Source organism: Molothrus ater, chromosome 20, assembly GCF_012460135.2.
Source record: "Molothrus ater isolate BHLD 08-10-18 breed brown headed cowbird chromosome 20, BPBGC_Mater_1.1, whole genome shotgun sequence".
Classification (NCBI taxonomy): domain Eukaryota; kingdom Metazoa; phylum Chordata; class Aves; order Passeriformes; family Icteridae; genus Molothrus; species Molothrus ater.
Window position 1 is genome coordinate 9,131,280 of NC_050497.2, and position 13,143 is coordinate 9,144,422.

General features: G+C 53.0%; 1 protein-coding gene across 2 annotated transcripts in view; it reads right to left on the reverse strand.

Annotated features, from left to right (window-relative positions):
• GPSM1 (G protein signaling modulator 1) overlaps positions 1–12,270 on the reverse strand; it is a 66,922-nt gene extending 54,652 nt beyond the window's left edge. For both annotated transcript variants that reach the window (XM_036393929.1, XM_036393928.1), the window contains exon 1: positions 12,182–12,270. In XM_036393929.1, coding sequence (XP_036249822.1) covers positions 12,182–12,240 — 59 coding nt within the window. In that variant the 5' untranslated portion in view covers positions 12,241–12,270. The remainder of the gene's footprint in view (positions 1–12,181) is intronic.
• Between the last annotated feature and the right edge of the window lie 873 nt (positions 12,271–13,143).

Genomic DNA, 13,143 nt, shown 5'->3' on the forward strand with positions numbered 1-13,143 from the left:
AATTCAGAAGAACCATAAATGAGAGATGTACAGACATCTCCTCTCTAAAACTGCCCCAGACACCCAGTGGGGGCTCAGCCTGGATGCTGTCCTGGGATGGGAGAAGGGGCTCCTGAGCCAGGGGTGAGTCCCCATGGATCCCAGAGGAGGGCAGGGGAGCAGCTCAGCACCAGAGACTGAGACCACCCCAGCTCCCCCAGCTGCTGGCAGGGTCAGGCTCAGCCCCACCAGTGCCACCAGCACAATGGTCCCAGTTGTTCTGGGCAGCTGCACAGGCTGTGTGAGGTTTCCTCTCCTGCACAACCTTGAGTGAAAGCAAGGCTTGTTTTCTCACAGGCCCCAGCCTATTCTCCATTCAAGCTGCCTGGAAACCCCTCCAGCTGCAGCCCCCACTTCTCCTTCCTCTCCCAGCCTGCCAGTTGCTCCTGCCTGCAGCAGCAAAACAACTGTGTATGGAAAAGGTGCTGCCAAGCCCCAGAAACACCAGGGACTGCCTTAGAGCCAAGCCCAGCCAGCCAAAGGAGCCACCTCTGCCTGTCCCAGGTCTCACCTCATCCCAAAGCTCCTGCAGCAGCTGGAGGCTGCCCACAGTCCCCACGTGGTGCCTCCTTCCTGCCCCACAGCCCCTGCAAACCACAGCCAGGCTGGGGCACGGCCATGGGATCGTCACTGTGATGCAGCAGAAAAGGAAACCATGGCAAAGTTCACACCACAGCTTTTTCCACTGACTCCACAGCAGCCCACAGCCAATCTGGTTCTGCTCCCTTCCTGTCTCATCTGCTTCCACCAGCCCCAAGCCAAGGGTTCCAGGCCAAGAGAGAGAGGAGCCCTTGGGATCAAGCAGAGAATTCACACCCTGAGCCTGGGAGCCAGGGAGGGGCTGAGCCTTCCCAGCTCACCTGAGAACACTAAGGATGCTCTGCAGCACCTGAAAGGGGCTTGGATGGGACCTCAGTGACAGAGCCAGCACAAACCTGGCCCTTGTTCTTCCTGCAGAGCTCTCTGAAGAGCAAACAGCAGGAACCAGACAAATCCAGTGAATCCAAATGTGCAGCAACTTCTTTTTCAAATGACCATCTGGTAAAGCCTGTGTGGAGGGTGAAACCCAGCCAGGGAGAGGCTGTGCTAGTCCCTCCCTCAGTGATGAGAGCCCTGAGTGCCCAGAGCAGAGGGACCGACAAAGGTGGCACCCCCAGGTCACGCAGGGCACATGGGCAGAGCTCCTGCCAGGCCTGAAGCACTGCCAGCCACCAGGACAGATTGCTGCTGGCAAAGCTGCAGCACAGCAGATTGCACCAATTTGACATTGTTCTTCTGCAGCTGTCTCCTGCTCAGAGGGCTGTTTAAAGCATTGTTGTGCTCTCCCTGAAAATTCCGGGGGTGCCAAAAATCAGGCATCAGCCCAGAGACACTCATGGGTTTAGAAGGCCAAGAGAACAAGAGCTCACACTGGACACTGCCCTTCCCCCTGGCTCTTACACAGCCACAGGGCATCCCTCCAGATTTTGTAAAGATAATTCCACATCTGTCTGAAAAACAAGGGAAGAGGCACCCCAGGAGCTCAGATATCAGCCAGGTGTCCACTGCAACCCTTGCCAGCATCTCTAAAACTGCTCCTGCAGCTCCTCAGTGCAGACCCAAACCCAGCAGACCAGCACCAAAAGTACTTCAGAGCACACTGTGGAAAAACCTGTGCATCCCACCAGGTGGGAAGCCCCCAAAAATCCAAGCATGGCAGGAGTCCCAGAAAGGCACATGGTCCCACACAAGGTGAGAATTTCAGTCAGCCTCTCTCCTCAGAGAGCAGCCCCGCTGTCTGGCACTGTGCTGGGTGTCTGCTGCCTCTCAGGGATCCCTCCAGCACCCTCCCAGCTGCTCCCACAGCACCCTGGCACTGAGTTCTCCACCACACCCCCCCAGATTTTCAGCACTTGTGTCCCAGCATGGAAAACATCTACCCTGGCAATGCTTCTGTGCAGATCAAGCACAGGGAGGCAGCTCCTGCTCCTCCCCACACACCACATCAGTCTGGCTCTGACACTGTGGTATTTGTGCAGTTCAATCACAGGTGTAAACAGCAGCAAACACATATTTTGAGGAGAGTTTGTCATGTAGATCACATCCTCTACGTGTGAAGTGGGCTCTGGTCCTGCTCTTTCACAGGAGGAGTTTGTACCAACATCATGTTTCTTGAAAAGCCTTCCCAAATCCAGCCAGAATGCTCCTCTCCACAGGCCTATTTTGGGTTTAATTTAGATCCTTCTTGCAATCCCACAGGTACTGCAATGAGTTTACAGACCACAGGCTGGAGCTCTGGGAGAATTCCCTGCTCCCCTCCTGCCTCACACTGGTGAGAGAAGGGAGGATCCAGCATCAGGCTCACACACATGCCCAAATCCAGGGAGCCCATTTATCCTGACAACTGAATTATGCATGTCTGCAGAAAAAGAAAATCTCTGCTCCAGCACAGAGACATCATCATCATCCAGCAGTGAAAAAAACACATGGCACAGCACCAGGCTGCATGGAAAATGTGCTCCAGGAGCAGGGACGGGGAGGAGGAGACAGCTGACAAGGCAGCTCTTACCTTAACCCCTGAGGGTGGTGGGCTGGGGGAGCTGCTCTGTTTCCACAGGGATTTCACGTGCTGGAGGAGCCTGCCTGTTCTGATCCAGGGCATTCCAGAGCTGCTGCATTTGTGCTGCACAAGCAGCCTCCACGAAGCTTCCAGGAGCAGTTCCATCCACCAACACACATGGCTTTAATTGGGGATGGGTTTTTTTTCACTTCCATTGCAGTCACATTTTGGGAGCTGTTACTTTTCTCTCCTCTGTGTGTATCTGGATGGCTGCATCCTCACTCCCCTGCCTGAGCCATGCCAGCCTCAGGCAAGCAGCTCTGAGAGTGTCAGCCTCGACAAATGACTCAGTTCTGTCTGCAGCCAGGGCTGCAAAGCATCTCCTGCCTTGCCTTCCCTTCCCTCCTGAGCTGCTGCTCACACAGCTGCCCTGGGCAGCTCAGCTCTGCCCTCTGGGTTTGGAGCTCCACAGAGCAGAGCTGGAGCCCCCAGAAAACCTGAGGGGAATTCCTGAGTCACCCAGGGCCATTCAGGAAGGGATTTCCACCACCACAGGAGAATCACTTTGCTCAGGGCAGGGAACACAACACAACATTTTTCTCTGCTCACTCCTCATCCTTACATGACAGATGTGCTGCTGGTCCCCTCTGCAGAGTGGTCAGTCACTGGCACAGCTGGTGACAACCTTCTGCCAAAACCACTGCTGCCAAAGGATGGTTCTATTGAAGAGAACATCTAGCAGAGTGAGTTTTTCTTTTCTTCAGAACAGCAGAGGAAGATGTGGGTATTTTCAGTCATTTCATTATTAACTCCCCAGACACCTGAGCACACTGCAGAAGCTCCCTGTGGACCAGTATCTCCTCAGAGCCTGTGGTACCTGCTGGAACTGCCCCTGCCTGCCCTCCCAGCAGGGCACACACACCAGAGGGATGTACAGACAGCAAACAGCAGCTTTCCCTTCTCCCCTGGCTTTACCCAGGAAGGCACCAAACCACAGACTTCCATCAGCCAAGAATTCATGCTCGGGGTTTCCTGGATTACTGCCCTGATGGAAGCAATTCATACCAGAGCTGGCCAAGGGCTGCAGAGCCTTAAAATTCTGGGCACATGGCAGTGAACTCATATGTTTTATTATTTAGACCTGTGCAGGAGCTCAGAGACTCAGCTGAACTCGGAGGCCAGGAAATGCCTGGAGGTGCACGTGGAGGATCACAATTCCAGGACATTCAGCTGCTTTTATGGGTGTAAGTCTCCATTCAAGCACCATGAGGTGTTGGCCCACGGGCTTCCCAAGCTGGAAATCACAAGGGCTTGTTTGTCAGGGGAAGAAGAGAGGCACCAGTGGCTTAGGAAGCTCGGTATTTCCATGTGCTGGTTGCTGGTGGTTTGTATTCCTGCCTTCATGCTGCAGCAGGCTTGGCTGATAAACAAGCTCAATCTGATGGCCTCTGTGTTTTGCAGCAAAATCCAATCCCCAGAGCATTTCCTCCATACAAATCTCTGCAGACAGCTGCTAAAAAAAGGGGCTGTTGCTGCTGCAGCACCAGCTGGGATATGGTGAGTGCACAAGGACAGTAAGGACAGGACCCTCCTCAAAGCCCTGGCAGCTCCTGCCCACCCCAAATCCCTCCTGCCCAACTGGAACTGCAGATGTGTGCTTTTCTCCCTCCATCTTTCACCATACCCCAAAAGACAACCACCCCCAAGGCAGGGCAGCTCCAGTCTCTCCCATAATTGGACTTGCAGGATTTTCTGACAGGGAACATTGCTCTGTGTCCCTCTGTCCTTTTTCAATTAACTGCTCTCTTCTCAAAGCCTGAGACAGGGAACTTGTGGAGGGACAGGTGCCTGAGCACTCAGGGCTGCTCTGCTTCCTTCAAGCCCTGGCTCTGGGCTCTTCTCAGTGACCAGAGAGCCCAGGGCCACCCAGGCTGCTCCTTCTCCTGTGGTCTGCAGTGCTCCCTTTGCTAGGGACACCTTGCAAACAGGCAGAGGCTGGCATTTACTTCACCAGCTGCTAACTTCCTCCTAAACTTTCTGCTCCCTGTTAGAACAGCAGAGCCACTGTAATTTTGTGTGACACCAGTGCTGCAGTGCCCAGCAGGGCTCAGTGAAGGACAAAGCCAAGGTCTCCAATTCACAATTAGCACAATTACCCTCACTCTGACGTGGGCAAGGAAGTGCTGAAGGAAAGGAGTGGGAGTCAGGACATTCAGCTCCCAGTTTTACCACCTCTGTTCTCTTTCACCCCGATGGCTATACAATCTCCCACCCTTGAAAACAGGAACAGTATTTCCCAGAAAAGCTGCAATAAAACACTGGTGTTTACCATGCACTCTGGAGCCCTGGAACGGATGCAACCCTACCAGGATCCACTCAGCACCATCACACAACCCATGAATAACAGTAATTAACAAATAGCCCCAGAGAGATGAGTATTCATCAGCACTTCCCAGCTCTCCTCAGGCATGAATGGATATTCCACAGATGGAGTGCACAAAGAGCCACCTCAACTCTGCAGCGTGCATCACACAAGAAACTTCTCCCACAAGGAACTAATTTGGGCTGAAGCTGCTCCAGAGCACTGGAAAAAGCAGCAATTCACACCAAAGTGCCCAAGGAAGCAGCACCAGGTACAGGTGAACACTCAGATGGCACCTGCTGTGACACCCCCCAGAGCAAACACAGCCCAGTGCTCTGCAAAACCACAGGAGTGTCAGGAAAGTCCTGGAAACGGAACTGGGAGGGCACTTGGTGCAGCAAACCCCTCTGTTCTACCTGGAAATGCACATTGGTGCAGCTCTGCTCATCAAGGCGGGCAGAAACTCCCCCACACACAGGGACCCCTGTCCCAGCAGTGGGGTAGGGCTTCCCCTGAGGAACTCAGCACAACCTTTAATTATTTGTGCTGCCCTATGGCAAAGCTGATCTCCTCTGCTGCAATCCTATAAGAGAAGCCAATCCTCCCAGGGAGAGGCTGCAGATCAGGAAATCTGTCCCAAATCCCATCACAGATCAGCAGCTGGACCTGCAGCCACAGCACCCAGGAAAGGGCTCCCAGAAAGTGTGAGGGGAGCAGAGCAGGGTGCCCAGGGCAGGAAGGGAGCCCTGTGAGCCCCTGGGTGCTCAGAGCAGCCTCCAGCAGTCACCCTGTGCAGCTCAGAGCCAGCTGCAGACAGAACTGACAGCTCCCAGCCCTGCCCATGCATTTTTAAAAGCAGCTTCCAAGACAAAACATCTGCTCCCAGGTGGAGCATGAAACAGCTCTTACACTGAGCTGTGTTATTAGCTCCTTCCCCATTTAAGTCCTTTTTCTTGGCCTTTCTCTTGCATTAGCCCCCAACTCCCAGTGAGGAGCCCCTCTGGCTGCTCCAGAGGGTGGAAGAGCAAAGGGTAACAGAAAAGCTTGAGGGGAGCCAAGACAATCCAATATTCCTCTTCCAAAAATCCCTCCAGGGGTAGCAGCTGCACAGAGCTATGGCTCAGAGCAGAAGGTGAAGCTTCTTTGGATGGATCCTGTTTAATCTCAGAGTCAGAAAGGAAACACCTGTGGTTCCAGCGCCTGCCATCCTCGGGCAAAATCCTCTCACTGAAAGCAAACTGGGAATAGATTTTTAAGCTATTTACTCCTACCCTGAAGGTACTGAACAGACAGCAGCACTGCTTGCCAAATCATCAATTCAGGGGTTTGTTGCTGCTCCAGTGTCCAGGGCCTTGCAGGTCTCCTTATCCCTTCTACTGAAATAGGGAAGAGCAGATATCAATGAGGTGCTTCAGCAGATGCTTGTCCCCCCTTTGCCAGGCTCCAGTGGGACAGGGATCCCTCAGGCACTTCCAGGGTCAGGCCATGACATTGGTTTGGGCTTGGCTGCCCACTTGGAAGGCTCTCAGTCCCATGCCTCAGATTCAGTTCTAAACAGAGCCTGTCCCTACCCCTCTCCTAAGAGAACAGAGGTCATGGCCATTGTCCTCAACCAGCCCTGTTAATTTTATCTCAGGAGAAGTGAGTTAAGTGACTTAAGTACAGAGCTGCGCTGCAAATTGCTCATTTAATATTGCCCTTGAAACTGCACTGTAATGATAATTTTTCACTTCCTTCCCTAGGCAGTTGCATAACATTGCTGGGCATTGTTTAGAGAGCTCCAAAGCTGAGGCAGCCGTGTCCCTTTCACCCTCTCCTCACCAGGCACTGGCAGGGATGTTGACTTTCTGGTTGTGGGGTGGGTTTTATACTTTTTTTTTTTTTTTCATTCTATTAGCTTATTACATTAAACAACAGATGGATGTGACTCTGAATGCAAAGAGCCTTCCAAAAAAACGATTCCTACTTTCTTCAGCTTTCAGTGGGAAAAAAATCCCATTTATACCAGTTAAATCTAAGCCAATTAGAAAGTCAGATCCGTCAAATAACATTTAATTAAAAGTATCTTTAGGGAGGGAGCAGCCCAGTCAATGAAAAGCTTTCCCACTGACAATATAAATAGCCCAGGCCCAGAATTCACTTTGTGGTTGGGATACTCAGCCTGTGTGCCCAGACCAGCAGGAATTTGGGTTTCATGGCTTTGGTTGGCAAAGGATTTTATAAGAGGGAAGTGGAATTCTGGAAGCTGGGCTGGCTGATCAAAGGGGCACAGAGAGCAGGACTGGGATGGGAGGGATGGGACACAGCACCAGACACGCCTGAGAGCAATTTGGAGATAAAATTGCTCTTCAAGCAGAAGAGCATCAAGAGTTAAGTAAAATCCCTCTCTCTACTTTCAGAAACTTGCTACTTGTGGCTTCTTGCAGAGTAAGACCTGACAGAGTTCAAACCTGTTCTTCAGGCAAGTCTGGGCACCACCTCAAGTGCAAAATCATGAGACAGCAAGAAATCCACACAGCACAACAGAAATACAGTTTGTGTTCTCCAGCACCAAAGTCTGATCTGCTGGAGAGGAGGCAAGAGGGGAACACAGGAGCCTGAGAGATGGGGAGATGGGGCTTGAGACAGCAGCATCGGCTCTGTGGGGAGCTCAAAGCAAAGAGAGCAGTGACAAAGTTGTGTCCTGGGGATGTGCTAAAGCAGCACAGATGAAGGGAGCCACATTTGAGGGGCCTGCATCAGGACACAGGGCAGGCTCAGGGCAGGTGGCAGCAGGGTGGTCCTGCAGGGACCCCCCTGCCTCACCCTAGTTCCAAGCACAGAGAAGCAGAGGTGGGAATGTCACCCCCCAGGGCACACTGAGCCCTCCTGCTTTAACAGGAACACACAGACACTCCACAGGGCTGAACCCAGGCAAGATCTTCCATCCTGATGAACTTCCTTAAACAAACAAAGCCATTCTGTCACTGTCAGTCCCTAAAAACATCCTCTCCTATCTGCCTCCCACGGATGCTCCCTCCAAGCCTGAGGCCTGCATCAGTGAGAAGTTGATACCCAGACTTTTACCAGCATTTCCAATTTTAAGCCTTTCTGCTTCTGGCTATGACTTTGCTCATCCTCAAGGCACCACGAAGGCAAGGCTTTCCCCTGTGGTTTATGTAATATATCAGGAAAAAACTCAGTGTCTGGGACACTCATCCCTGAGCTGGAGGAGGGGAATGCCAAGGGAGCTGTGCAGCCTGTTCCTGTCCCCAATCACCATGGTCCAGCTGCATTTGGCTCAAGAGAGGAAGAGCCAAAAAGGATTTTAAAAATCACTCTTCTATAACAAATCAATTTCTCAGCTTTCATAACACGTTTTCATCCTTTGGTGTAACAGGCACTGCTTCCCCTAACTTTGAAAATAAGGGGCAGCAGATCTCTAATTGGCCACATCCTCCAGGAAAACGGGAATTAATCACACACAGGATTTTCCTGTGGCATGAGCAGCTCATGCTGTGGAATCAGCCAGAGCTCTGACAGGACCTGGAGCCAGAACAGGACCCACCAGTCGTGGAGTGACCAAAACTGCTGCACCAGTCCCCACAATCCAACACCAACCTCCTGCTTACGGGAACCCTTTGCAATGTCCCTCCTGTCCTGCTGGCCACGAGCCCCTGCAGACACCTTCCCAGGAGAGAAGCAGCCAGTGACCAATGCAACAGGCAGCAAAAGGCATGGAGCTCTGGGCAGCACAGCTCCCTCCTGCCCCACAGCCAACATTCCAGGTGGGAAGGGGCACAGCTGCTTCAGACCCAGCTCTGGTGTGATTATTAACATTTGTCTCACAGAAAACTGCTGTGAGGGGTGTCCTCAGGCCACAGCCGAGTCACAAACTGATTTGACTTCAGCTGACTCAGAGGCAAACTTGGAATAACCACAAACACGTGGCCAAGGCACAACATTCTCTTTCTGGTCTGCCTGGCACAAACATCCCATACAGGGCACAGGATTTGGGGACAAAACAGAAGAAAAATCAGAATCTTTCAGAAACCCTCCGAACCAGCATTCAGAAATGTAATAAGCAATTTCAAGTTTAATCGACAGAGTAAACAGATACCAAATGGCCATTCCCAGTCTTCTGGTAGTGCACCTGAGTCCTTCCCCAATCCCACAGAGGAAGCTGATTGCCAAAGCCAGCACTGCTGCTGGTGCTAATTCTCACCTCAGGCAGATACAATTAAATACCATCTCTTGGAAAGAAAATAGCTGTTAGCCTTGTATAAAGTCCAGATTCAAAAGCTGTGTGAGTTTACAAGAACTGGGGAAAATACCAAGTATTTCATGGTATTGTTCTCCCTTACACACAAAACAAAGAACAAATCCACCCCAAAAGTGGATTTTCTCCCCAGTTTGCTTTGCAAACCCCAGTTTACTCTGCCTCAACCACCAGGCTGAGTTGTGCCCTCTCTCACTGCCTCCCATGTCAGAAGGCCAGCAATTTCTGCACCCCAGTTTTCCCATCAGAAGAGGAGGAAGGAGCCTCCTCTCCCCGAGCTCTGTGGTGCTCAGAGCACTCTCTAATTGCCCGATGCACATTCAGGTCAGGTCCTCACCCTGGTGACACTAATGAGTGAGATGGGGACTGTTTGTGACACAATCAAGGAAAGTTTGTAAACATCACAAAAGCCAGGAGTGCTTTGGAAAACAGAGGCTGGCAGGAGAGCAGAGAGCAAGGGAAGGGAAAGGTGTGCTTTTCTCTGAGTTCTCAGGGCAGATTAATGCATTTCTGGACTGATTACAGCACTATCAATGTTCTTGCTGTGTGGGATCAATAACATCTCCATGATGTCAGTGCAGGACAGGGAGGGTTTCCCCAGGACATGTCCATGACTCCCTCCCACACCCAGAAATCTCCAGAGTGGCCTTTTAAAACAAGGGCCCAAATCCAGGGGAGCTCTCTGGGCAATGGTGGACGTGTCCCCAGCATGAGCTTGTCACTGTCCACAGTCCAGGGGAGCCATTGGATGGATTTGGTGCTTCCTACACCTTCAAAATCAGCCAGCCAGCACAGAAGGGCAGGTTAGAGCACCTGCAGCAGTGGAGGAGAGCAGGACACCTGCTGCCAGCAGGTATTTCACAGCTCCTACAAGCCCTGTTGTGCCCAACAAAGTCCTCAGAGGTTACACACAGCTGAATTAAGGCACTTGAATTTATACCAGCCCATGGAAGGTAAAGCACTAACTCAGGCTCACACAGAACTTGGCCAGCTCAAATCTGAGGAGCACAATCACAGAACTGGACAATTCCAACAAGCCCCAGCAGTGACCCCCACAGAGCCACAACTTCCACAGCCCTGGACTTCCAGCAAGTCCTGCCTGAAACTCCACAGTTCTGTGTAACAAATGGCATCAGAAAGGTGAGCAAATGCAGACACAGAGCTGCACAGGGGCAGAAACACTCTGGGTTGTGGTGTAGGACTGCTGTAGCAAAAGTTTTGACTGCAGTCTTTGTAAATAGAGATATTTGGCCCAGTCAGCGCTTGGATTATTTGCTGTCAGCACAACAGAGCATGTGCCTTTGTTTAGGAGGGGTTGAATTTAGGGAACCACTAAAGGATGTCATAAAATGAATAAACACTTTCATTTTTGGCATGTTTTACCCCACCTCACCCTTTTTCCTAGAAGGAAAATCCTTCCCCAGCTCTCCTGCCTGCACAGGTACCTTCTGCAGTTCTTGCACCTCAATGCTCCCACAAAAAAGAAAACCCCACATATTAAGATTTTAGTAGCAGTTACTGGATTTTTAGTCCCAGTCACCTGAGGTTCCACCCATCACACCAGACTGAGCCACTGAACCCACCCTCAAGTTTCCGCACTGCAATAGAAGTGAAATTAAGGAAGAAACTAAGTTACCACTTATTTTGCAGAGCAGTAGGAACAGAGGCTCCACCAGCACTTGCTTTCAAGGCCTAAAAGGCACAGCAGAGACTTGTAAAACCACATGCCCTGCCAGAGCCACCCAGATAAGCCACAGGAAAATGCTTCCCATTTCTCTTCCCCAGCAGCTGGGAGCAGAGCTGGTGTGCAGGCAAACATTTGTGATAAGCAGTCTCCCACTAAAATTTCCTTTGCAAAAGTGACCGAAATCCACTCCCCAAGAAGTTTCCATGAAAAACAAAGAGAAAGAAAGACGAAGGCCAAGTCTGGTTAAAATCCAGCAGGTTTCTCCCCAGCTCTAGCTTGCCCAGAGTAAGCAGAGCAATGATATTAACTCTGCTGCCTCCTTTTCCCTGGAGTTGCTCTACAACAGAACATAACCAAGAAACACCTGCTGCCCACCCTAATGAACCAACACTCATTAAAGCAGACAACCCACTAGCTGCTGTGCTAATTACCGCAGAGCCTGCAAAGAGAATTGGTGAGAAGCTACTGTATCCCATACACTTGAAGCATTCTTGGGCTTTTTTAGCCCTCTAGTCCAGCCACTGCATCACCTCCACTTCAGGCAGCTAGAGGAGAAATAAAACACCATGGTGAACAGCATGAACAATGCTGTAAGGCCTCAAAGTCACTCATTTAGTCTTCTTTGGGGTTAACGTTTTCCACTTTTGATCTAAATGAAGAGAATGAGCCTTGCCACGAACGCCAAACAGCCTGGAGCTGTTTTTCTTCCCCCCAGCCCTGTGTAAATTTCTGTAGCGACCAGTTCAGTTCTAAAGCTGAGACTCGAAGTCTCTGCAGTGCGATCAGGAGCCTCCCATGCCAATGCCCAGCACCGAGGAGCTTCGAGCATCACCCTGCCCAGCCGAGGAGCCGCTCTCCTCCTTGGCAGGCCGGTGCCACGGATCCGGCCGGGGCTGCCCCACGGAGGGAGCGCCGCGTCCTTCCCGGCTCCGCTCCGGCCGCATCCCCACCCGTGCAACAGCTCCGGGCTCCCGCTGCAGGAGCGCTCCCTCCTCCTCCTCCTCCTCCCGTCCCTCCGCCGCGCTCCGGGGCTCGGGGCTGGGCACGGCTGCGGGGCCGGCTGTCCCCAAGGGGGCCGGGCTGTCCCCAAGGGGACCGGGCTGTCCCCGGGGCTCGGGCTGGGCACGGCTGCGGGGCCGGCTGTCCCCAAGGGGGCCGGGCTGTCCCCAAGGGGACCGGGCTGTCCCCGGGGCTCAGGCTGGGCACGGCTGCGGGGCTGGGCTGTCCCCGGGGCTGGGCGGGCTCGCAGCTCGGGGCCGGGCTGTCCCCGCTCCGGGCTGTCCCGGCCCCGCTCACCTGCAGTGGAAGCGCCGTGCGGCGGAGCCGGGGCTGTCCCCGCCGGGCGGGCTCGCCATGGGCGCCGGCCCCGCGGCGGGGAGCGGGCAGCGGAGTATGGCAGCGCCGGGAAGTGATGCACCGAGCAAAGAAACTCGCGGGCAGGCCCCTCCTCCGGCTGATGTCACCCGGCCTGCCTCCCTCCCTCCCGGCCGCCCGCCCGGCACGCCGGGTCCCGCCGCGGGACGGGGAGCGCAGCCCCGGGCACGGCATCCCCCGGGCTGGCAGAGCCCCCCTGTGCCCCCGGGACATCCCATGGGGACATCCCCGGCAGTGCCTCAGCGCTCACCTGGGAGCGGGCACCTCACCTGCGCGTTATCACGGCGGAGCAACATCGCTGATTCCTGCCCAGCTGGAGCTCTGCAAAGCCGTAATGAGTCTCGGGTTTGGCCTGGCCACAGCCCTTTTGTCTTCGAAAGTGTCTGCACCTGGAGGCAGGCAGGATGAGCAGCTGGGACCAGGCAGGACCTGGCAGGGCTGTGCCACAGCCACAGAGCAAAGTCTGGCTGCTCTCTTTGGCAGCGAGGAATCCCCCAGGAAAAGGGATTTTCCCTCCAGCCCACAGCAGTTTCTTTCAGTTAACTATGTCCTGTTGGAACTTGAGGCCTTAAGTATTTCTTTCCACCCAGACACCTGGAGATGGATGTAGGTCATCTTCAAACACTGCATCCAGCTCATTGTGTTCTTCAAGGCTTGAGATGCTCCTGGAAAAATTAGGGAGTTGGTCACTCAGCAGAAACCTGGCTGAAAGTTAGGGCCACTTACCCAGCAACAGCAAATTAAACATCATTATCAGCACAGACCCACCCCTAAATAAAGACAGCTATAAACTGTGACTTTCCCTGGGTTCCAGCAGCTTGCTCTGCACACACAGAACCCTCTGTGGTGGGAATCCAGAGCCATGCATGTTTACTGCCTCTTTC